General features: G+C 40.7%; 1 protein-coding gene across 2 annotated transcripts; it reads left to right on the top strand.

Annotated features, from left to right (window-relative positions):
- Positions 1-2,341: 2,341 nt before the first annotated feature.
- rdh8a (retinol dehydrogenase 8a) lies at positions 2,342-8,363 on the top strand. 2 transcript variants are annotated; one of them, XM_034710571.1, is made up of 6 exons: positions 2,342-2,699; positions 5,023-5,184; positions 6,275-6,454; positions 6,887-6,980; positions 7,071-7,254; positions 7,387-8,363. In XM_034710571.1, the coding sequence occupies exons 1-6, from the start codon at positions 2,594-2,596 to the stop codon at positions 7,612-7,614; spliced, it is 954 nt and encodes a 317-aa protein (XP_034566462.1). In that variant the 5' UTR covers positions 2,342-2,593; the 3' UTR covers positions 7,615-8,363. The 2 variants fall into 2 exon arrangements, with proteins under 2 accessions (XP_034566462.1, XP_034566463.1); XM_034710572.1 differs by lacking the exon at positions 2,342-2,699 and adding an exon at positions 3,000-3,019.
- The last annotated feature ends 17,796 nt before the right edge of the window (positions 8,364-26,159 follow it).

The raw sequence follows: 26,159 nt of genomic DNA, 5'->3' as shown, positions 1-26,159 counted from the left end.
GACAGGTGTGTGACAGCATTGGGGTCACAAGGATACATTTAATTTAATGGTAGGCTATATAAGGCAAGACTCCTCACTGAAGATGTGTTTCTAGTTATAAGGTTAAACTCTACAGACTTTTGAAACTATATATTTTTTGTAGTATCATATTCAGTGTTCAGTTAAAATGATTGTATTCTCTTACACTGACTTCAAATTGTTAAATTAGTAGCAAACAGCCGAATGGCTGCTTATTGTCTTTACTTTTGGGTACATGTTGGTGGTCTGGGTCAAAGGTCTGTGGTCCTTTTCATTCTCTGCCTACCCCTGACCATGACAGTTGTTCAGACCACCCCTAACCACTCCATGTTTTTTTTTATGCTGATGGGCAAAAAAATGCAAACAGTAACAAGCATTAGTGGATTTTTGCTTGCAGGAATTCATACATTGATAGCATACCGGATAAAAGGTTCCCTCTTCTAATTAGTAATTAACCTATTTTCTGCCTGCTTATGATTTTGCTGATCTACAAGAACTATTTCTGCTCAGCTGAAAGTTCTACAAGGTTTGTCAGGGAACTGCATTAAATCTGACTTGTAGTCAAATATAAATATGTGATCAATGTCACACTGCCAGCTTGGATTCAGGGCTGCATTATCTCATAATGCACATTATACTTACAGAACAAAATCTCATTATAAACTTTTGCCTTCCAGTGAAAAAATTTTCATAGCTTAGCTGTAAATAAGCAGACATCAGCTTTATGAAACGGCAGGAGGAAATTAGGCCTGAACTCTAAGCTGACAGTCTGCTCTCTGTTGTCAGCATAATAGACAGTTTATCACCAGCAGTGATGATTAGAAGTCTGTGAAAAAGATTTTTCATTAAGTATTCTCATATGAGAGTTACAAAGTTTATGCATCACAGGCTGATTGTTCTGACTCTAAAGCTGAACCTGTCACACATCCAGCCTGCAGGTTATTGGTTGACCTTCTATGGATCAGGCCAGATCTTCACTCACTGTTAAAATATGCCTCCCCTATGGGGTAATTTCCTCTTTCAAAGTTATGACAAATATGAATAGCTGCACTTGACGGAGGAAACCTGTCCAGTAACCCCAGTTTACCCTCAGAGGAGTGAACAGGGTAGAAAATGTTCCCTCTGCTGGTCTGTGTGTTTGTGGATGTCCTTCTCCTCCTTCCTAATCTCTCGTCTTATCCCTCTTGTGACCTTTATGCTTCACACTGTGTTAACATGTTCACATTGGAATGGGGTTATCAGGGTTGACAAGCAGCTTGCAATAATTTTAAATGGCACAAGAAAAAAACATATAAGACCTGCACTTTTCAGTTCCAGTTGTTGGAAACATAACTAATTGGAGAGAAAGAGAATATACCAAAAGTCATGTAATCTCTTGAATGGCTTTCGAGCACTTTTAAATTCACTAATTCTTGCTTGAGGAGCAGTATGGGTGTAAATGGAAATAGTAACATTTATAGTTTATTTTCAGACCTTCCACAGCTTGCATGTAGTTGCATCACATTTACAAACAGACTCTGAGGATTGCACCATGGCCTGTTATCAGAGACAAAGAAGCAAGTCTGTTTTGAGAGCTTATCAGAGGAACTTTGACCCCTTACATATCTGTCAACAACAGGGCCCACTCATCACCTAATAGTCACCTTTCTGGTGTCTTCATTAAAACAAGTTTTGAACCAAATTAACACTGCTCCACATAAATTCCTATTTTAGTTAATATTTTGGACTACAGTGATATTATTATTTTGATGAGGTAATAAAGTATGGACAAGCGTGACTGTTTCTTAGTGCGCTGTTCTTACCAGCAGATGGCAGTGCAATACAGAGCAACAAGTTCATCATAAACACAAATTTCAAAATAAGGTAAGCATTGGGACAAAAAGTGTTTGAGAATAATCCCACTTTAGTGGAAAATCCTGCAATTTACTTTGCTTTAAATTGGGCAGTAGCAAAGAGCTTAATAATAATAATAATAATAATAATAATAATAATAATAATAATAGGGGGTTAAAATGTTTGTGCGTGGCAGATATTGCATATCACCTTTAAGTGATTACTGAAAAGCATGTCCTGTTCCAGATAAGTGTAATCTCAAATGAATAAAATGACCAATCGTTAAAACAAAGTTTGACATTGGCAAATTATATATCGTTTAAACTAAAACTATTGGGATACAACTGCACTATGAAAGAAATAATATTAATATCAATCATTGTCTTAATAACAGTCATTTGTTGGATGTCAGAGTCACCAGCCCAGAAAGTAAGCACTGCCCCCTCTAGTTCACGCACGTGCGCGCATGCACGGCCACACACATTTTAAAGTAATTAAGTTCTTTTTCAGGGCAGGCGGTGCCCATGAATTTTAAATCTTGTCAGCAAGGGGTGTTTGTATGCCTCGTCTGTTTTTTGGTTGCTGATTTTATCGAACATGTGACTGCATTAGACGCTCACATGGCTGCGGCTGCTGCATGATCCGCTTTAGTTCTTTAAAGTCCGGTGATCGGTAGCTCCCTCGGCAGCGACCATCCAGAGCAGAGGACCGCTGAAAAACACAGCGCGTACCCGGACAAATCATGGCGAACAGCGGGCAGAAGGTTGTGCTGATCACCGGCTGCTCCTCCGGCATCGGGTTACGAATCGCCGTCACGCTGGCTAAAGATGAAAAGAAGCGTTACCATGGTAAATGGGCTTTCCTCTACATTCTTTTCTTGATCGGACCTATTAGTTTCAAGCATGTAATGGTGTGGGTCGCCTGAAAACCTATTCCTTGTTTACTTTTCGCTGCAAAGCTCTACTGTTGCACGCAGCCTCTTTTACGCATAAAGTTCGGTTGAATTTTATACGCAGCTCACTTCGTGTTTCAACAATATAAGCGACTTAGAGTGGTGTCCATTGAATCAGCAAACCCAAGTAATATCGGATCCATATCCCTTTGTAAGGACTGGGATTCAGTCTCCCCTTTGGCTCAACTATTATCATCTGAAAGCGCAGTTTCCTGGGTAGGGCTCTACGAGGATGCCGCTTGCCAGGCGAAATCATTAAAGGAGTCTTGTCAGTTCTCTTTCAAGTGACTTCTCCTACACAAAGACTCCTTTTATCGCTGTGAATTGTAGACCGCCTGCTCCGGTTTAGTGCCGTGTCTAATGTGCCTATAGTCCCCTCACAGGGGCGAGTGTTGAAAGGGGGACAGAGTTTGAGACCTGTACAAGCGAGGGTTCACTCTGAAGCAAGGGCCTTGTTTGAAGTCTTCATTGGTGCACAGTGGAGTTAGGGTGTCCCACTTTGACATTGTTGCTCTGTGCGTCTCCTCTCCTGCTTCCCAGCCATCAGTAATGTCATTGTAGGAATTGGACATCCAAAGCATGTCATGGAGCCTTAGACAGAATTACATTAGAGCACCTTTCCACCCCCACCCCTGTGAGTAAGAGTCTGCCTTCAAGACCCACTTGTATGGGGCTTTAATGCAGAATTACATAATTGGTTTGGGCCTCCGGTCCCTAAGTTAACAGAGCCATGGCTGCGGTCACCTTATGCATCTCTAGTTAAATAGGTTTAAGCCATGTTGGCTCATTCCTTTTTTACTTTTGACCACTTTTGAAACCACTGTGTCAGGGTTTGATAATGTTTTGTTAGCTAACTAAGAAAGATAACAGTTGTTAGATAACCATTTTTTTTGGGCCACAGATCTGATGGGATTTAATCCCATCAAAAAGAACAGTAAAAACAGAAGAGGTTAACTGCTTTCAACACTGATTTTTTTATTTATTTTTTTTATGACCAGTTTGGTAATTAGGCCACTCTGGGTAATTAAGCTGTTCTGTTCTTTCCCATAAATCTTTAGGAAATCCCACTTAGATTTCACCATAGCCCATAATAAGCTGCAGCAACATGTGCTTGACTCAGAGAAACCCCCCCAAAAGACCCCCATTCTTTAATGTGATTCATTCAAGAATGTTGAAGTGGCCAAAGAGTTATTCCTTCAGGAGCCACAAGAACAATGGATCTCTTGTTCACTTCTCTACCAATGCATAAATCTCTCTTTTACTTTATACACACAGATCTTTATTCTGAAGATTAGGCTTAATTATACTTCTTGAGACATCAGTAATGCTTTTAGCTGATCCCTGCTTGCAAAGACAAGCTGCAGGAAACTGATGAAGCAATTTTGAAAACAAAATAAATAGGCTTACTTCACCAATATAGATCATAAAATGTTAGATTGTAAACTGCCTGGTGTTTGCTTCTTTATCAGTCAGGGACAGCAGGTAGATTCAGATGAATGTGTGAATAAAGAGTTGTTTACCCTCACTGATTGCCATTGTGCAAAAGCACTGTTTCCCTTTTCTCTGCTAGATAACATCAGTCAGCAAAGTGTTAGCACAACACACACCGTGGAAGAAGCCACAGAAGCCAAGTCAACACTGCTGATAGCTGTTGTCACTGGGCATGATAGATTCCTGAGCTGTATGTAGGTTAATGTTGGCCAGTGTTTAAAGTTCACAGGAAATCAATTCTGTGTCCCGTAAACTGACAGGCGTGGCCGTAACTAAGAACTTTGACCTGCATGTCTGACTCTATAACAACTCAGTGTGTGTGTGTGTGTGTGTGTGTGTGTGTGTTTGTGTGCGTGTGTGTGTGTGTGTGTGTGCGCGCGTGTGTGTGTGTTCCAAGTTCTTGCTTATGTGTGTTTTAAGAAGTTGGTGTCACCACAGATCATTGCTTTCACAGTCCTGTGTTACTTCATCAGTGTAATAAAGGGTCCTGAGTTTCTCCTTTAAATTAACATACAGAGAGAAAGATCAGGATATTTTTGGCCTTTTGTTGTTGAATGATGAGAAGTAAATTTTAAGAAAATCTACATAAATGAACTATTAAAAAAATGCCACTTCAATATTGCTAATTTGGAGCTCCTTGTGCACTCATTGACTTTTATTTTGCTGCTCCAAATGTTATTTTCTAACAGAGGTTTATTTCTGTATTCCTCTCTGTTTCTGCCATTTAGTCATTGCCACCATGAGGGACCTGAAGAAGAAGGACAAGCTAGTGGAGGCAGCAGGAGATGCATACGACAAGACCTTGATGTTGCTTCCTCTTGACGTGTGCAGCGACGAGTCTGTCAAGCAGTGCATCAACAACGTGAAGGACCGCCATATTGATATCCTGAGTGAGTGACACACATCTGAAACAAAGCCACTATTTGACCTCTTTGACAACTTTTAAATCTATAGCTTCTATTAACTCTTCTTTGAAATAAAATATGTGCAAACATGTGTTTTACTTGTATTGTCATATACCAAAAACAGTTGAAAAGTTGTAATATATGACCAACAGTTCTTCATTATACACTGTGTGGCCTCATTCAATCTCTTACTGGTGTGTGGGAATAATAAACCAAGTGCTTAAAACCCAAGTCACTTTCCCCTAAACTAGCTTATACCCAACCTAATCAGCAATGCCATACTCCCACGAGGGAACAGCCTACAGAAGAAATCTAACAGAAATGTACAGTACAGTGTAATAACTCCAAATATAAGCATAACTTAACTAGCATCTTAAAGATTTACAGGTTGTCTCTCTCTTGCAATGCTTTCCTCTATGATTTTGCGGGTGACATCATGAGTTGGTGGTCGCAGGACATTGGGAGAGTCGTGAAACTCTAGTTGATGGATAGATTCTGCTCGAGGACCAAAAAAAAAAAACAACAACATAATTATTTTCCATTTGTGTGAACTTTAGCTGACATCAAATCTGCCTGTGACACTCACTTGTTCTTGTTCATTTTCTTCTTTAACTTCAATTTGGGATTAATCAGTCACTCTATAAAACATTTATTGAATCAACCTTTACATGCCACAAGGTTAAAGAGTTTATTGCTGGATTAATATCTCATGAAGAGGTAATTCTCTTCAGTTAAACCCCCAATCTGGATAAAAGTTCAATATTCAAACCTGCCTCCATTTTCCTCTAAATCCAACTCTACACCCCCCTTCACCTAGCCCCTATAGTTACTCAAGACTTAGAGGCCCTTTAACATGAACTAGTGTTACATCACACCTCTGTGTAGTTGTCTCACACTGACATCTGGTGGTAACATCAAGTTTTACCATCTGTGATATATATAGAGAAGAAAAAGGCGGTAAATAATACAGATTATACAGATGTTCTTACATATGACGAAAACAATCCTGAGATGAAGTATCTGAAATTTTAATTTGAGGTTCAAGCAGTGTGTCGTCTGTATCTGTCTATGTCAGTCAACAACGCAGGTGTGGGCCTTCTGGGTCCGGTGGAAAGCATCAGTATCGAGGAGATGAAAAAAGTATTTGAGACCAACTTCTTTGGCGTTGTTCGCATGATCAAAGAAGTGATGCCTGACATGAAGAAGAGGCGTTCAGGACACATCGTGGTGATGAGCAGTGTCATGGGCCTTCAGGGTAAGGTTTTTATGTGAATTCATTGATATAGAATAAAGTTTGCATTCCAGTGAGGTTTAACCCCCTTGACACTGGGAAAGCTACTTAGACTCACAACAGGCCTGTAACTGTGCTTTAGGATTTGGTTAATTAGTCAGGTCAGCGTTTAATTTAATTACATAATCCTATAAATCTCCAAGGTAACCCTCGTAATAAAGTAACTTAACAAGTGCGGCTTATGGTGGACCTGTGTTGAATGTCTGTAAATGTCATAACAAAGATAACGATGAGATCTGCTGTTTTAATTAAGTGTCCTGAGATACCTTATGGCGCTACGCAATTAAAGCAGATAGATTGATTGACTGTTTATGTGTTTTAAGTAGCTAATTGCTGTGAAATGTGGGGTATCAATGCAGTGATGAAGAAATTTCTCTCTGTGTGTTACTGTTTTAGGAGTGGTGTTCAATGATGTGTACACTGCCTCTAAGTTTGCCATGGAAGGTTTCTGTGAGAGTATGGCTGTGCAACTGATGAAGTTCAATATCCGGTAGATTACCCTCTTTCCTTAACATCTGTCTTTACTTTGCAATGTACATGCTCACTTCCTGTGGCCCTTTCTGCATATGACTGCCCTCAGGTTGTCCATGATCGAGCCTGGCCCAGTGCACACTGAGTTTGAGACAAAGATGATGGAGGATGTGGCCAAGATGGAGTATCCAGGAGCTGATGCTGACACAGTTCGTTACTTTAAAGATGTTTACCTGCCATCGTCCATAGACATATTTGAAGCTATGGGCCAGACGCCAGAGGACATAGCCAAAGTAAGGGACATGGACATATTAATGAATATGTGTGAGGATTTAAGAATCAATGTTTGATTTCTCTCACTGATATAAACATTCAATTAAGCATGAAACAAGGCTAAACTTTTTTTCCGTCTCTCATCCCTTTAGTGCACTAAAAAGGTTATTGAGTCAAGCAGTCCTCGCTTCAGGAACCTGACCAACAACCTCTACACACCCATTGTGGCCTTAAAGTATGCAGATGAGACTGGAGGCCTGTCTGTCAACACCTTCTACAACCTACTCTTCAATTTTGGCCCACTCATGCACATCACCATGAGCATCCTCAAGTGCCTGACGTGCAGCTGCCTGCGCAGACGCACCATTTCGCCTAACTGAAGATGGTTTCCAATACGGCCCTTTACCCTCACTCTTCCCAGTTTGTTCACCCCACCCGTTTCCTGTTGTCTTCTCCTGAGGTTTTTGGCTCAGCAGGTAAAGTAGACCCAGATACCCTGGGGAGAGGAGGAGCTCTTTAGTTCAAAGACAGTGCCATGATAAGCTTTGCCAGAAAACATGCACAAATTGCACAAATTTGTCAAAGATATGTTGTTTGCAGGATGCAGAATACATACATTTAAACACAGAAATAAAAACAATATGCACAGTGGATTATTGTACATACGTATTATAAAGCAATGTCAATGCCTTAGTCAGTACTTTATGGGAAGAATTAAACAAATGCAATGCAGGGGGATTGGTGTGTATATTGTATAAATAGAGCACACATAAAAGATACAATAATCTGCCCTATGAACAGACATCAGAGCATAAAATGAACTGATTTACAGAGAAAAACAGTCAAATTGTATGGAAACAATAACATGTAGGCTAGATAACTTTACACTGGGTCACAAAGTTAAAAGATGAATGACAGAGTCTGAACGAATATATCTGCCTTACTTGTGTTCTACCCTTATTTTAATGTTTGCCTTAACATAGTGTTCTCATGGTCATAGCTGCTGTTAAATCATATTTTTAATCTTTTGATAAACTGAATGTTTTTGGTTTTAATGATTTTGAGAAGGGTTTAGTCAGACATTTTAATTCAGTGTCTTGATTTCAAAAATAAACAAAACTCTGATTTACCCTCGAAGTTACTCTTTTGTTTTTTAAAGATGACAATTACAAAACGTGACCATGCATGCTTTTTAAATTCTTTGCAGAGCTGTCAGTTTTGCTTTTAATCTGCAATGAATCCATGGCACCAAGAGGGGGCAGTATTTCACAGTTTTTCTCTGGCAGGCAACCTGTGGCTACCCATCATGCCGAGATGATGCTGAAGTGTAAAGGAATTTATTTTTCAGTGGCCTGAGATTGACGAATGTCATGTAATTAAAAAGTTAAACCTTTGTATTGAATTTTTACTTTGTTACAGACACTGGACATTTTTTGAACAGCAGATAGCTCATCATCCAATTAATGTGAGAAATGTAAAATAATGTTACAGTAATTCAGTAGTCGACATTGGTCCATACTTTTAACTTCAATGATAACTTTGAAAAATAGCCGTTTTTTAATTGCAGAGAAGTAACATGTCACAGTATCTCAAGTACAATTTAACACTAGGACATATGCAGAAAGTGCAGCTTCTACTTGTTTTGTTTTGCAGATGCATTGTAGTGAGGGTGCATGCCTATGCACATACACACACACCAACACAAGTTTGCATGCATGTATATGCGTGTCTGTGTGTGTATGTGTGTGTGCGTATGTCTTGTATGAACATGTCTATGGGCCAAGTTAGTGATCTGTTGATGGATATAAAGAGGTCATGGCCTGCTCCCCATCAAAACCCCTCCCTTGAACCCCCACCTCTCTTGCACACACACCCTGCTTTGTGCCGTGTGAGAGAATGTGACCTGGTTCCCATCCCTGAGGAGGGGTGAACCCTAATGACGGCCTCCTCAGACACACTGCACAGCTCAGAGCCACCCTCTCCAGCTGGCCCCCTCAGCCCACCGGGCCAGGACCCCCTGGTCCACACTGGGAGAGGCCTGCAGTCTGGCCTGGATAGCTTAGCCAGAATAGTGTCTGCACATACCCTGTCCCACTCCATCCTGACATGCCAGCAGTGCCCAGGCAGCTTACAGTCCCCCTGTCTGGCTGCATGGGGCTCATTACCAGAGGACAGTGCAACTGGTTGCAGACCTGTAGTTTCTGTGCAGTGTACAATGAGCGCAGTGCCTCAGCTCTGTATATATATCTTCATCAGAGGCGACAGCTCTACACAATGGAACAAAGACGCTGTCAATCACAATCAAATGGGTGTGTGTGCGGGGGTTGGAGGGGAAGGGGGTCGTGGATCGTAGAAGGTTGGGGGAGGAGTCTGTTTGTCCCGAATGTTCAGGGGGATGCCAAGACCCAGAGTGGGACGCTAAAGGCTAAGGGCAGGGGGTGGTGGGGACTTTGGGGCACTGAGGGGTGGGGGGTGTGTCGCATTTGGGAAAATGAGAATTGGGGTGCCCAGACCTGAATGGAGGACCTGTTTACTAATTGAATGAACACAGGAGTTACAGCAAAGTCTCATTAAACAAGAGGTCTTATCAAACCATTGTTGTGTACCTTTGTTTCACAATCAAGAACATAATTGCAGTATAATGAGGGCAGCGTGATGTGGTAAGGGCTCTCCTTAATTGTAGCCCTGTCACAATTACTGAGCCACTAAACACGCTTAGGCTCTGTCTACATGCACCCTTGCTGTGTTCAGACAAACAAGCAGTGTTTAAGAAAAGAGAAGAAAAACAGATACCCTTTATTTATCTGTGGCATGTTAAAATCATACATTGTGTGCAGTTTGTCTGCCCTCTCTTTTGCTGGTTCAGCCACTTTACTTTATCCTCCTTTCACCATCATCAACAGCAGAAAAGCAAACCTCAGTCTGACTCAGACGGTGAAGTGGTAGGTCAGAGATCTGACCCAAAAGGGAGCTGGGGAGGTCAGATAATTGTGAGATCCGAGTTGTGAAAATGAGAAATTGAAAAAAGAGATTGAAAGCATGAAAGACCAAGAGAAAGCACCAGAAAGAGAGAGAGGTATGGGTGCTGTGGGATGATGACGTTAAGTGGAGCTGATGTCTAGACAGGGTGCTTCAGTCTGATCCAAGGTCAGGTTGGATCACAAACAAGCTCCACTTGTCTGTTTCTGTTATTACTTCCTTTGCTATTAAGTATCTCTTGCTGATGAATTCTAAATTGCGTCACAAAATGATAAACAGGGAAACCATATGGCTCCATCCATGTACCAGAAATAAATTCAAGCTGTAACAAGAAGAGTGCACACTGAAAAAAAGAGTGGACCTCAGCCACCATTTAACATGGACACGTCTGACTGGAGATGTAGCCACATGGGACACATTACTATCAGCAGTGCTGATCTGGAGTCTGCAGGGAGCTATCTATCTTCATAAAGTCAAACCAGGAGAAGTTCTGGTTGCCCTGTGGCTGGCCTGTGGTAGCAGGGTCCATCAGGGCAGAAAGCAGAAGCCACAGGGAGAAACAAACACACAACATATATCCCTCCTGCCAACTTAATCTCTGTCTATACCCATCTTTCCTCCGTCTCTCTCTCTCTCTCTCTCTCTCTCTCTCTCTCTCTCTCTCTCTCTCTCTCTCTCTCTCTCTCTCTCTCTCCTCCTGTCTGTTCTCTTCCCCGTCCATCTCCATACCTACCCTGTGGAGTAACTCTGTGGGTCACTTGTTTATATTTGCACACAGAGGGGAGGTCTTCATCTCTTCTTCTTAGTGGAATGGATGCCTGTTTATGAGGCCACTTTGGAGGTCACAGCATAAATCTTGGCTCTAGCTCAAGTCATACACATTGTTTTATAGACACAGAACCACCATTGTCTCTTTGATTACAACATTACGTTGTTCCTTTTCCCCGCTGCTCTTGCAGAACGTAAACAATTGGACAGGAATTTCCAGACCGGGCCTGATTTTGCCCACTGTGGTGTCATTTGCTCCGCTCTGTTCCCTTTCTAAAAACTACCAATGACTGTGAAACTCTGTGATTACAGGGTTCAATCTGTGTACAAGCATTATAACTCACAAACAAGGAAAAGGTCGCTGATAGAGCTGGGTCAGAGGTGATGTAATCTGAGCAGGGGTAACATGATGCCCTTGTTTTAATGATGAACAATAAAGTAAAGGTGGTGTAGTTTTCCACTAGTGAAATCTGACTGCAACTACATGATGTCAATGTAGAGATTTGGCTCAAACCTGAAAATCCTGTTTCTGCTCAAGGCAAGCAGAAGGGCATCTCAGTCCAACAAGGAAAAAGAAAGCAAGGACACAAGCTGAAAAATGGTTCACTGGTGCCAACACTCCATGCAAAGTGCATGCATCCAAACAAATCAGTATTTTCTCACCATTCTGAGAAGTCACATTTCTTCCTGTAACATATCATCTCTGTTTGGGTTTTTAACCTCTTCTACCAACAGTGACTTGTTTCTGTCTTCCAATGTTGTAATTAGCAGTCTGGGAATCCAGTGCGAAGGAGTATTTATATTTTCAATTCACAGGAAAATAACCATCAGTTTGCCTTCTGGTTTGACCGACACTGAGGAGGGAATCTTTTCAACCGGTGGAAGATTATCCTTTTAATTTTGTTTCAAGGGATGCTGTGTTTTTTTTTCTTTTTCTTTTACGCCTTTGGCAGTGTGTGAGGGAGTTTAATAAATGTTTGTGTGGATGTGTGAATGAGTCAGACAGAGAGGGAAGACTCAAAGATTTAGATAGATAGATAGATAGATAGATAGATAGATAGATAGATAGATAGATAGATAGACAGACAGACAGACAGACAGACAGACAGACAGACAGACAGACAGACAGATGGATTTGTGGGAGAGACAGTTACCTCATCAAAGTTCATTCTTGCCTAGCAACCCTGGCTGTTCTCCAGCCTTATTTTTCTGCCCTTGCTCTAGATGCATCTGATCTATTCACTGTTACCATCCATACAGATGAAACAGGGAGCAGGCACACCCATGCCAGGAAGCCTACGTTAGCCCAAAGAGCCCACATCATTGTTTATTCAGCTTGAGTGCATCATATCTTGGCAGCCAGGGTGAGAGTGGATAGAGCGGATCGACATCAAAATTTCAGTTCATAAGAACATAATCATAATGTAGCTAAGCAGCAGCACATGTAAGCATGGGGATTAGCAAAATGCAGGCTTTCATGTCCCTACATTAGTTGGCATTTTTCTTTATTCACGAGGAGGGGAACGTAAACTTTGTGCTGCATTCATGGATCCACAGAGCCTGAATTTTTTCCCCTCATCAAAACAAAAGAATGCCCCCGTCCATTGACCGTGAAAAGATGTTCATAGATTTGTCCCCAGTGAAGGGATGTCTTTGTTGGTTATCTCCATTGGTGAGCCGCCTCCATTTGGCTCAGCCTAATCAGAACACAAACACGCCTCTGTCATTTGGCTGCTCTCCCTCACACCCTCCATCTCTCCCTCTCCCTCTGTCTCTTATTAACTAACACTACAAATTAGATTCTATTTTCTCCCCCCTCAATTCAGTTTCGCTTCTTTTCTCATATCCCCTCTCCTCCATTCGCTGGTTTATGGGTTTGTGTTTGTGCAAATGCACTGGAGAGCAAATCGCACCAAACTGTTGTTCTCTCTGGCCCTCCTCCTCCCACCTTGGCCTCTGATTTGTTTTCTCTCTTTCATCTTCATTCTATCTAATCTGCTCATCTAGGTGGTGTGTGTGTGTGTGTCTCCTTGAGGCTGAGGCACAGAGGCCTGGCATACATTAACTCTGCTTGTCTGTGCACAGCCTGGTTTCGCTTGCCGGAGGGGAAGTGTGGTGATGTAAAGAGAAAGCCTCAGGGAGAAGACTTGTGCAGGATTCCTGATGAATACAAGGTGGTCACATCCTGGAGATGTTCAAGATTACAGTTTCTTTACACAATAGAGAGAAACTCACATTCAGAGCCATTTACATTTACAACCATTATGTGAAGCCAAACAAAGCTAGAATATGAAGATACACACATATAGAGGAAAAGTGAAGAACAAAGAATTGAGTGTGCAGGCGTGCAGCTGATTCCATTTTTAACAATTAATTCATAAGAAGTAAAATATACTATACACAGTTATTGTAAGGTTTTAACTGAAACTGATGTTTACACTCTAAACTCAGCCTTAATCATCACAACCTTATATCACTGAACCAAGTTATTAAATATGTGTAAACCACAAGCAAGTTTTTTATTTTATTTTTCAATTGTTAGCATTATATGGTAATACTTTATAGCTTTATAGCAATCCTTATATGTTATTATATGTATGCATAACCACTTATAGTAGTCTTCGTGAAGTGTTATAAGCAGTGAATAGAATGCCTTATTTCATATTCTGGGTTTTATAACACATTATAACTCCCCAAACTGTATCCAGTTATCAAGTTTAATAGAGAACTAAATACATTTATCATAAGAAGTTGCAATTTATATGACTCTCAAATGGAGGAACATCTTATTAATACTCATAATATGCCATAACATAACGTAAGTAAAGTGACAGCACAGTATGAGGTTACTCACAATTATGATCCTATGAGACACATATATAGTAACTTATAGACAGTATTTTGTGGATGTAAGTATAGCGTAAGACAAAAATAATACAAATAGTCGTCAAAACATGTCTCTATTTTTAAAACATTTAAAAATATAATTAAACGTATTCAGAGTTTTGAAACGTTCTTTGTCTATGGTATAGGAAATGATGTATTATGAAACAAGTACTGATAGCAATGTTTCTCTGAGGAGATTTTCTAACTTTTTCAGAGTTCTTTGAATGAGATGAAGTGTCCCTGGTGTTCAGATTGTGTATATGTTTTCTCCCCATTAAGGGTAACAAAAACACACAAAGAAAACACAATATGTCACATTATAAGAGTAACGAATGCATATTTAATCTAATACACAGTGCAGCACCTTGCTCAAACTATAAAGCTAGCATATTACTTCATGCATGTATCAAAGCTTAAAACATAGTTTGTTAGCTCAACGCTAACACATGCAGTACTTTTAACTACCATTAACTGTTACCATTAAAGAACTAGCACCACAGTCAAAAACGATCTATTCATCATCCTAATACTTACAGGTATACGTTTCATAGTTTTTCATTAAGATGTAATGCATTATTTCTTCATAGGACATTATGTTCAGTGCTTATAACACTTCATAAACATTTTTAGAAGTTTTGATAAATGCTTATAATCACTAATAAGGATTGTTATAAAGCCTTATAAATGCATTCATAAGGCTCTGTGTGTTTGATGCATTATCAGTGGTGAGTTAATACGTAATACCCGATATACTTTAGGACAATTTTCACAATTTTTTTCTCCTTTCACACAACATTTCAAAAGAAACTAATTTTGAAGGCAACTATATTCCAAACACCACACCACAAAGTACAGTATGTGCCACTTTACCTCTGAATTCTATCTGAGTTATTTTTGGTGTTGAGGGGTATATGACGCTGTATGCACATATGTCTGATATAGAGGCAGTTGCGTGGAGGGATGTGGTCGGATTAATGTGGGCACAATCCAGAGAAGGATATGTCACTCCAGGTTCAGCCTGCTGTTGCTGAATCTTATGATGCATTTTTTTTTCTGCTCTGCACACATAACCCACAGCTTGTTTCCCTGACTGTACTGAACATCTGCTGCTGACTTTTGTAGATTTTGGCTGCAGAATTGCAGTTAGTACAAGTACTCCTCTTACTGTAAATATGTCCTCATTCTCTTACTGCAACATATAAATGTGTCTTACACTGAAATATTTCTCAATACTAAGCTATGATTTCCAAATCATTTTACAGTAAAACAGATGAAATCTGAGGAGCATTGTTCATTCACTGACCACATCTTTCATAATGTATGAATTTTGCACTTAGTCATACTTAACCACCTGCAAAAGGCTCCTTGGACAGTATTTACTGCCTTCTTGGCTTGTTGTCTCTTCAGAACTCTAATATTAACTCTAATTTAAAAATAATGTAGACAGTTATTTATACACAATGTTGAAATATATTCAAACCTATAGAGGAAATACACAAATCAAAGTTAAATTATAGTTTAGCATACAGCGTACAAAATGTTTGGTTATGTTTCAAGTTTTGTATCTACTCAAAAACTGCATTTAGGATGACATTTTTTGACATAATGTTCACTCTTTGGTATCATGGATTGTTGGTTGCATGAAAAGATAAATACAATGTGATAAAAAAGAACCTGAGACATAAAGAGAGGGTGTCAGATTGTTTAAATATGATGTGAAGGAGGACCTGTGGCAAAATGAACAGGAGAAAATGAATTACCCCTGCCATTACTACAGTTTATTTGTAACAGTTTACCCCTTCTGTTTGTTAAGGTTATGACATGTTATAAGACATCAATCAATCAATCAATCAATCTTTATTTGTATAGCGCCAAATCACAACAAACGTTATCTCAAGGCGCTTTTACAAACATAGGAGGTCTAGACCACTCTATGTCAAATTATGAACAGAGACCCAACTTCAAGACAGGGTAAGACTCAGTCTGACCCCACCTTAATCCATCATGAGCATTGCACATTGCATTATTTAGCTAGTTACAGTGGCGAGGAAAAACTTCCTTTTAACAGGCAGAAACCTCAGGCAGAACCAGACTCATGTTAGACAAATGACAAAAGCTGGTCCAAGCCTGAGCCAGCTCTAACTATAAGCTTTATCAAAAAGGAAAGTTTTAAGCCTACTCTTAAAAGTGGAGAGGGTGTCTGCCTCCCGGACCCTGACTGGTAGATGATGCCAAAGGAGAGGGACCTGATAACTGAAGGTTCTACCTCCCGTACTACTTTTAGAGATTTTAGGTACAACCAGCAAGCCTGCATGTTGGGAGCATAGAGTTGTAGAGGGTTAATAGGGCACTATGAGCTCTTTAAGATACGAGGGTGCCTGATTTTTAAGGGCTTTGTAGGTTAAAAGAAGGATTTTAAATTATATTCTACATTTTATTGGGAGCCAGTGTAGAGAAGCTAACACTGGAGAAATGTGCTCTCTCTTCCTTGTTCTAGTCAATACTCGAGCTGCGGCGTTTTGAACTAGCTGAAAAATCTTTAGAGACTTATTGGGGCAGCCTGATAAGAGGAAGTTACAGTAATCTAACCTGGAGGTAACAAATGCATGGACTAGTTTTTCTGCGTCGCTCTGAGATAGGATGTGTCTAATTTTAGAAATATTGCGCAAGTGAAAATAGGCTGACCTTGAGATTTGCTGAATTTGGGAGTTGAAGGATAAATCTTTTTTTTAAAGTTATATTTTTGGCCTTTTTGCCTTTATTTGATACGACAGCTGAAGAGAGACAGGAAGTATGGGGAGTAGAGAGTGGGGGAAGACATGCAGGAAATGGTCAACCAGCCGGGAATCGAACCGGTGACCCCTGCGACGAGGACTGTAGCCTCTGTATGTGGGGTGCTTAGACCACTAGGCCACCAGAGCCCCTGAAGGATAAATCTTGATCAAATGGAACTCCTAGATTCCTAGCAGAGGTGCTGGATGCCAGACTAATGTTGTCTAAGGTACTTATATTATTAGAAAAGGTCTCTCTTAGGTGTTTGGGGCCAATAACAATCACTTCAGTTTTTTCTGAGTTTAGCAGTAGGAAATTTCTGGTCATCCAGGTCTTTATGTCTTTAAGACAAGCTTCTAATTTAGATAACTGATTGGTTTCTTCTGGCTTCACTGATAAATATAGCTGAGTGTCATCAGCATAACAATGAAAATTAAGGAAGCATATATAAGGTGAAAAGAATTGGTCCTAGCACTGATCCTTGTGGAACTCCCTGACTAACCCTGGTCTGCACTGAGGACTTTTCATTAACGTGAACGAATTGAGATCGACCTGTTAAGTACGATTTAAACCAAGCAAAAGCAGTTCCTGCAATGCCAATTAGTTGCTGTAATCTCTGTAACAGGATTTGATGGTCAATCGTATCAAATGCAGCGCTAAGATCTAATAAAACAAGTACAGAAAGAAGACCACTGTCTGAGGCCATTAGTAGATCATTGGTTACTTTTAGCAGTGTAGTCTCTGTGCTATGGTGGGCTCTAAACCCCGACTGAAAGTCCTCAAACAAACTGTTGCCCCTAAGAAAGTCCCAGAGCTGAGCTGACACGACTTTCTCCAGGATTTTAGAGATAAAGGGGTCTATAGTTAGATAAGGTGCCTGAATCAAGAGTGGGCTTTTTAAGGAGAGGTTTAATTACAGCTACTTTAAATGGATGGATATAGTCTCTGTGTTGTCACCAAGCGGCAACCCCTTTCCTTATGAAGCTGATGCTAAAGTGTTACAAGCGACTGTGCCCTTTAAAGTCCACTTAAGGCTGGCTGCAAAAGCACTGTAAGCTACATACACACCCATTCAAAAAAGCCGATCTTTAGCAAAAATATACATGTTTACAGCCTGGTACAAAAAAAAGCTCTTTTTTAGTATCTGCACACATTGGGCTTGATCTACTAAAGCTCTGCGTGTATAAAAACACATGCAAACTTGATAGCGCACGCAAAGCTGACCGGGTGCACCAAGGATTGCGTCGGTCAAATGAGCAAAATAGCACTCCCAATCCATTAGTGTGTTTGCCTTCATGAATATGCAGGATATATGCAGATTATCAGAATGCACAAAATACTGGGAGGAGGAGAAACAAATGTAATCATTTAGCACATGCAATGTGATATATCAATCCTGAAACAGATAGCGGGCGGTGTTTTTGCGTCTATATTTAGCATGTTTGAATGGCAGGTGCAAACTGGCACAGTGTTATGCACAAATGGCTGCGGTCATTGTGGCGAGAAGGAGGCATAGGTGCAATGATGGACGACGGAGAGAAAGAATCCTCCATGCACGTGTCGACATATTTGGACTGTCAGAAATAAAAATAGTTGATATATCGTCTATCCAGCAATGACATTTTTGAGCTGGATGACGCTAATTAAGGGCTGATTTGGAGCCAGTCACAAAAAGGAGCCATGCCATATCTCCTGTGGACAAACTCCTTGCAACACTGCATTTTCCTGCGTCTGGATCATTCCAGCGCACCCTCGCAGTTAGTGCCGGCGTTTCCCAGTGTCCACTAGTGCGTAATGAACGTTCATCTCCTGTGATCTCCCCTGCCTCTTAATACGCCAGCGGCTCAGTTGAAGGACTGCTACTGAATGACCTCCCGAATGTTGCCAGGGCATTGACGGCCATTGTCAGCCCAGACACAGCACTGACCAGCTGCCTTGTGTGCGCAACGATGGCCCGAGTGCCCCGGTGGAGCGTGCACGTAACATTGGACGCAGCTCTCACCTCCTGTGCAATGGCCTGTAACCCATCCGTCTGATTTCTTTGTTGCTGCAGCAACTGCCAATCAATGAGATCATAACAATCTGGATGCCTTTGGGGTTCTGCTGAGATGTTTTCTGGTCTGAGCTGATTTGAGGAGTACGGCAGGGATTGTCGGAAATCTGATGAAGATTCTCCATTTAAGAAAAGAGAGATAAATTATTTTTACGGTCATGATGAACAGCTTACTAAAACACTTTTCAAATAATGAAATCAGGATTTTTTTCCATTCTATATTCAACGAGGCACACGAAGCAAATTAATTTTGAACTAATTAAATGTGTCGGTAACATTTTACAATAAGGGTCCCTTAATTAGCGTTAGTTAATGCATTATTAAGCATTAATTAACAGTTTAATAATAGTTTAATAATCGTCATAATGTATTACCTAAAATTAAGTAACACATTAGTTAGTGCATTAATAAGCAGTTAATTAATGTCCACTGCTCAGAGTGAATTAATACATTATTAAGCATTAATAAAAGTTACAAAACTTAATTAGTTAACCATTAGTGAATGCTTTCTGGACCCTTATTGTAAAGTGTAAGACATGCATCACTTAAGTAACACATTATAAATGCTAAACTGCCTCATAAGCATAAGCATAAGTGTGTGCATCACTTTTAAGTGTCCTCTGGAAACACTTCTGTTGTGTTGCTGTCTATTTGCAGCGCGTTTTTCTAATGTATTGTGTTGTGGTCTTTGCATCGCGTTTTCTAAATGCTGCGCATGTGTTGTCAAATTGATGAAGATGTTTTCTTAATTTGCTTGTGTTTTGTCTTTTTGCATGTGTTTTCTTAAGTTGCAGTGCTGTGAGCTCTCAGGGCCACCGTACTTCTCTGTGCCAGTTGAGATGTTATCTGTGATTATCTGTTTTATTCTAAATAAAATGTGTTAAATTCTTTACATGTGTTGCTTCAACTACATTTCAACTCATTTTGCTTCAGCGTATGTGTTACCTAAGTGATGCATGTGTTACACTTTACAATAAGGGTCCAGAAAGCATTCACTAATGGTTAACTAATTAAGTTTTGTAACTTTTATTAATGCTTAATAATGTATTTATTAACTCTGAGCAATGGACATTAATTAACTACTTATTAATGCATTAACTAATGTGTTAGTTAATGTTAGGTAATACATTATAACGATTATTAAACTATTATTAAACTGTTAATTAATGCTTAATAATGCATTAACTAACGCTAATTAAGGGACCCTTATTGTAAAGTGTTACCAATGTGTCTAATATTAGAAATGCGCTGAGATTTTACTAAGGGAAAGTTTTTCCTTTTTTCTTCTGCAGATATCTGTCCATCTTGTTTTCATTTCATTGGCAGATCCTCTGTTTTTTCTCACTACATTCACCTTTTTACAGATGGCCTCCCAAATTGCGTTTCTTCTTGCAACGCTGAAATGTCTCTGCTGGAGTTCACATATGTGTTTATTTGCCTCCTCCACCTCCACCTCCAACTCCATGGCCTCAAACTTTATTTTTCGTTTACGGCCATTCTGCTCTCTCAAACTCTCAATGGTGACAGCCGGTAGCACACGCAAAATCCTCATTAAATGACAATGGGCCTGATGTACTAAGATCCCAAATAACAAGCGCTAATTTACGTGTACAAACTGTAATATTGCACGTGCTATAAGTGGGCATGTTGCGGGTGATATACTATGATTGCGTGCGCAATTGATAACAAGTGCAAAAGTGGTGTGGACCACCTATTTTAAAAGGTTTCCTTTATTTTTTTCTGTTTTGCACTGGTATTTTATGAAATAAACTACCACATTTTGAACTTTGTTTTTTTAATGTCATTATTAGATGAGAATATATTCGTAGTTGAAAATACTCCTGCTATTATCAGAACCAAATGTCTCTATGCTATATTACAGAAGGCAAACCTTTTTCCACAGGTCCCGGCCCTCTCTGCATTTCCCTTGACCTGTGGAGAATGGCCTTTCTGTGACATTTGCTGAAGGTCAAGTGCTTCATGAGTACTGGTCAGGACCCCACTCATGTGATCGCCCACTTTTTTAGATTTTAGCCATGGAGGAACAGAGTGATGTGTTTGGTCCATGGTGGGAAAAGCATCTCTAGGAATGTGAGTTTCAGAGGACCATGTGGGACCAGCAAGAGGGTCTTCCCTTTCTCAGTGAAAAGGCCTTTTCCCCTGAGGTCAGAGGTTGGCTGTACCCAGGGCCCACTCTCTGCAGCACACAAAACCCACAGCTGATGATGCAGCTCTACCCATAAGCCCTCAGGGCAGTGGTGGAAACAACTGACTACACATCTAGCTGCACAATTCATCTCGCTCTCAGGCTGCAAAACACAAATGCATGTGTGTTTGAGAATGTCACAGAGAAAGTGGTTTGTTTTTACTCTCTCATCTTTAGCCATTGATCTTGACTTGTAGTATGATACCTCAACAGGTGACTCATGTCTACTCAGTCAGGTGAAACTAGGTGCTCAAACCTGAAGCCAAAATGGGCTGTTTCAAAAAGGACATGATGTAAGCAGGGATATTCTTCCTTGTCTATTATGCATGGGATATAAGGAGGTTATTTTTTCTTTTCAAAGCCCCTTGCTATGCCTTGTTGCCTGGGGTTTATGTCCGCTTTGTTTTGTTCTTGACATAATGCAAACCAACCAGTGGGGCAGGGATTGGGATCTGAGGGAAAACCACTTGCCTTCAAGTCCAAGCATAAAAGAAAAAAAGGGTTTAGCATTACACAAACCAAAATTTACAACAGAGAGCACATGTTTTCCAGTTCCCTTCAGATATATTTATGACTTGTTTTACGTTCAAAACCCATCATTCAAGTCTCTAGAGGTGTTGTCAATGAAACATGGGAGAATATTCCCTCCATCTTGACCTCCATATCCCTCCTCCCTTTCTCCTCTTACAACACAAGCCCTCACAGGAAAATAATAAACAGATGAGTGTGATGGGAACAGCTCCCGGCGAGAGCAGCCAGGTACTTAGGCAAGGAGGAATCACTGCTCTGGTTCCCAGGCTGGAGGGAAGAAGGCAGGCCTCGGCTTGACTGTCCTAGCTGCTGAGTAGAACCAGAAAAACTTGATAAAAGTCACCGTTACCTGTCACTTTCATCCCTCAATTTATCGTCTTCACACACCCCTTTTCACAAGTCTGGACACACAAACTGAGAGTAAAACTAATATTTTCAACAAAGAAAACACATCAGTGAAGCTTAGGTGTCCTGTCTCGTGCACAATGTGTTGTTTTTCAAGAAGTAACTCTCTGTGATTGGGTACTATAGTTGTTGTCATGGGTTGTGCTCACAGTTGGGTAATCCTGAAGTACAGAGTAGATTCCCCCAGCCTCGTGGGCCCTCGCCAGAGTAATCTGTGGACAAACTATAACTATTAACTACTCAGTTTTGCCATAACCCCCCCTTTCCCGCACCCGCGCACACACCCACACAGGGAAACATACAGCTACTTGCACAACTCTTTCCACAGCAGACACACAGAAACAGTGGAAGGCTCAAAAAGGTTCTGTCTGTCACATACAAATATCTCAGAGATGCCCAAATTAAGCCTTATCATTTACAACAGAGCTCAGAAACACAGGTCCACTCGGTACTCATTTGTACTCACTAAAGTTCTGGCTTCTTTTCCCTCACTCTCTCTCTCCCTCCATTCTCTCTCTGTGTTCTGGCAGAGTCTGCTTTTGCAAATTAAACACAGATCTCCCATAGATGCCGGGCTGACAGCTCCAGCTACGTGCCAACACTACTAAATGTCCAGAGGTCAGGGGGTCTAGGAACACAGGATTATCCCTACTGACTCACTTGAGCCAGACAAGTATTTCAGTTGGCTCTGACTGTATTCGCCTTTGTGTCACTTGGATCCATCAGTTGGCCAGTGACAGATAAACACCACAGATAAACACCACAATCATAGTGGGCTGCTGATGTTTGCGACAGCTTTGATATTACTAGGAAAAGCTGACCAGAACAATGCATTAGGGACATGTGTGTGCACACCGAAGAAACAAACAATAACTGCCAAAAAATACAAGTCATCTGTAAAAAGTGTGTAAAGATTCAGAATTTAGGTGGGTGCACCAACACCACAGAGAGAGCGAAGTGATGAAAGCAAGGGAGTCTGGACTTGATCAGTGTGTATCTGTTTGTATATCTATGAGTCATTCTATTGTCTAAAAGGTCAGGCTTGCGTGAGTCCTCTTTCACTTCTGCTTCTGCTTCAGTGAAATGAAAAATCACTCCTTAAAGACTTACTCCCATTATCAAGAAACTGAAGCCATGTGCAACTTGCTGCAATTTTTCCATTTGCACAACTGTACATCACTTTGTGTTTGTCTTTGAGAGTACATGTGTCTTCATCTTTAAGTGTGCCCTGTAAGTGTATGTAGGGAATGGTTCACCACAGCAGTGTACAGGAGCTACTTTGTCCAGTGGAACCCATGAGCATGCACGTGAAGTGCAAATGCGCACTTTGAGCAGAAAAGGGAATGAAGAGCACAAACAAAAGAGAGTGCTACAGAACAAAAAAACGCAGAGGACAAACCAAAGCAGTGTGGTCCCTGTGGCAGTCGACTGGTCACTGTGGTGAGTGTGGTGGAGGGATTCGGCGGGGAAATGGGTACAGAGAACAGGCCCTTGTATGGTGAAACGATGCAGACCCTCATTCCTCTGGCCTTACGAGACTCTATTTTGGGGCATTTTGAACTCTCCCACGCAAGCACAACAATTTTGGGGTTAGTTCATTTATTTATCTTTTATGTTTTTCATCTAATGAAGCCCAAGAGAGAACTTGAATAGTTTTTTTTGGCCCTAAAGTCAGGGAGAAAAGGAGGAGAGGTGGGAGTGTGTCTGTGAGCCTGAGTGTTTTGACTGTAGCCTGAGCAATGATTGCATTTGGCACTTTTGAGCCATAACCCAAAGCAACACTGTTGCTATGACTCAACTCGAATAACTTCAGCATATTACAAAAGGTGTGTCTCTTCTGTAACAATGCCTGGGTAACAATCATTAGCATGTACAGTAAGGGTGAGTTTCTGGCTCTTTGCCGGTCAAAGCTGGATGTAGCTGTGATTTATGGTAATTCTCATATACAGAGAGGAATAGCGTGGGAGAGACCCTGGGGAAAAAAACTTCTCTCTCACAACCCCAATGCAAAGGGCCAAGTTGTGGTGTTATAACCTGATTTTCTCTGCATTTATTTTCCATCAAATTCATGTGTGACACAAAAACTTCAATGTACACAGACATAAAGAATATCATAAAGGGATCAAGTATGGGAACAGAAAAGAATAAAAGCTTTTTCTATCTTCGTGATAAGTTGCTTTTGGCTTGTCAGCTTAAACTAGAAATGGAATTTCTCTCTTTATCAACATTTTACAGATGTTGACTGCGCTCTATTATTCTTTAAGTTTATTGAGGGTTACAATAAGGAAAATCCTACTTTGACTCGACTCCTTCAAACTGTCCTAAAATAAAAGATTATGACACAGATTTTAGAGAGAATGATTTCAACCCCATCCATTCTTTTCTGCTTTTGGCCTCCTATGTCATCATATTGCAGCAACATATTTATCACTCATGGTAGGAAGATAAAGGGGTCACTAAGGACCATTTGGATTGAGAGTCATGGTCCATGGCGGACTTTATTAAATATTTCTGTTTCACTAAGACCCTCATTGAGTTATGTGTTTTTTAAACAGTCAGCCAGATGAGACGAGAGGCTTTTAGCAGCAGTGGTGTGTGACAGGATGCTGTTGGGCTGCTGACAGTTCTGCTGTAGATACAGAATATTTCCAGCGGGACCAGTAAACAGGAACATCCAACAAAGTGCTCAATTTCTCACCCTGGAGTTGATGATTAGATGCAGCTTTAAAGTTTTAGAAGCTTTAACAGGGTTAGGGACTGTGTTATAGCCTGTTAACTGTTGGCTATTTTTCATCCTTTTGAGGTTTATGAGGCGCTAAAACCTAATATTTCAGCAACTCTTAGCTTCACTAGCCAAACAGAATTTGATATTATTGTAAAAGTTTTGGAAATAGACAGTACTTTTTGGGCTTATACACGAGGGAGACCAAAATTAGAGAACGATTTATAAACAATTGATTTTTTCTGAAATAGTATAATCTTCACTGCTCATCAGTCGAAGGAATTTTTGTTGTGGGTACACCATGCTACTAGAACTTTTTTTTTTACAAAATAAGAAAGGCATTTCAACAAAAAACGTTTTTTTGCAGAAAACACAATGATCAAAATTAGAGAACAACAATGACTGTAGCATGGAAAAAGATTACAACTAAATTTTCTGAAGGTTACAACAGTCAACAATTTGTAGGAAGTGTACAGGCCTTTGATTTGAATGACTTCAGCACATCTGCGGCCACAGGACATCACTATTCTCTCACACTGCTCTGGTGTGATTTTGGTCCACTCTTCTTCCAGTCTCTTCCACAGTTCGGTGACTGTAGTGGGTTTCTTGGCCATAACTTTGTTGCCAAGGACTTTCCAGAGGTTCTCTATTGGGTTTAGATCAGGACTCTGGGAAGGCCATTTCATTATTTCAATGTTTTCAATTTCAAGGAACTGCTTTACCAGTTTTGCTTTGTGACAGGGAGCATTGTCCTGCATGAACACTGCCGGCTGATTGGGTGATGAACGCAGGGAAGGAACCATATGTTGTAGAAGAAGTTTCTGGTAAACATTTGCATTCACTCTGCCATGTAGCTGTATAAGAGGCCCAACTCCTGCTGCAGAAAGCATGCCCCAAACCATGACACTTCCTCCTCCACCTTTCACTAACTTCTTTACACACTTTGGGTTCAGTCTTTCCCCAGTTTGTCAACGAACATAATGTTTCCCATCAGACCCAAATAAATTAAACTTGCTTTCATCACAAAAGTGAACTTTGGACCAGTTCTCCTCTGTCCACACAACATGCTCATCAGCAAAGGTTAGTCTAGCCTTTTGATTCTTACTGCTAATGAGAGGTTTGGTCACTGCAGAGTGGGCTTTCAGTCCAAATGTTCTTAAACTTAGAGACACTGTATGAAGAGACAGATCCTCACCCTGTTCAGCGCTGAACTGGCGAGCAATTCCAGCTGCAGTGTTGAAACGATTGCCCATTGAGATCCTCCACATTATCCTGTACTCTCTTGCATTTGTCTTTCGTGGACTACCAGCCTTCTTGGGGGGACTTGAATGAGTTTGTGACGTTGTAAAGATGCAATATTCTTGAAATCACTGATTTGGAATGACCAACTTGTCTTGCTCTGGCTGATAGGCTCATCCCTTTGGCCTTCATCTGGACAACCTGCTGCCTGAGGGTTTCAGTCACTCAAGAACGGCTCTCCATCTTGCAGAGTCAGTGAAACTGGAAGTTAGGCTGCCAGTTAAATAGGGGTTGTCAGATGATCGAGGAAATTAGCACCAGGTGCCAGATTAACACCAATAACTGGGAGGTATCTGAAAGTGTT

The sequence above is a fragment of the Notolabrus celidotus genome, chromosome 20 (genome assembly GCF_009762535.1).
Source record: "Notolabrus celidotus isolate fNotCel1 chromosome 20, fNotCel1.pri, whole genome shotgun sequence".
Taxonomy (NCBI): domain Eukaryota; kingdom Metazoa; phylum Chordata; class Actinopteri; order Labriformes; family Labridae; genus Notolabrus; species Notolabrus celidotus.
This window is presented reverse-complemented; position numbering and strand designations above follow the sequence as displayed.

What these genes read in the sequence shown, in the direction of transcription:
- rdh8a (XM_034710571.1), top strand. Translation starts at nt 2,594, where the DNA reads ATGGCGAACAGCGGGCAGAAGGTTGTGCTGATCACCGGCTGCTCCTCC. An exon ending in CCGCCATATTGATATCCTGA is followed by an intron (nt 5,185 to 6,274) that starts GTGAGTGACACA and finishes TGTCTATGTCAG; the next exon opens with TCAACAACGCAGGTGTGGGC. An exon ending in CTGATGAAGTTCAATATCCG is followed by an intron (nt 6,981 to 7,070) that starts GTAGATTACCCT and finishes GACTGCCCTCAG; the next exon opens with GTTGTCCATGATCGAGCCTG.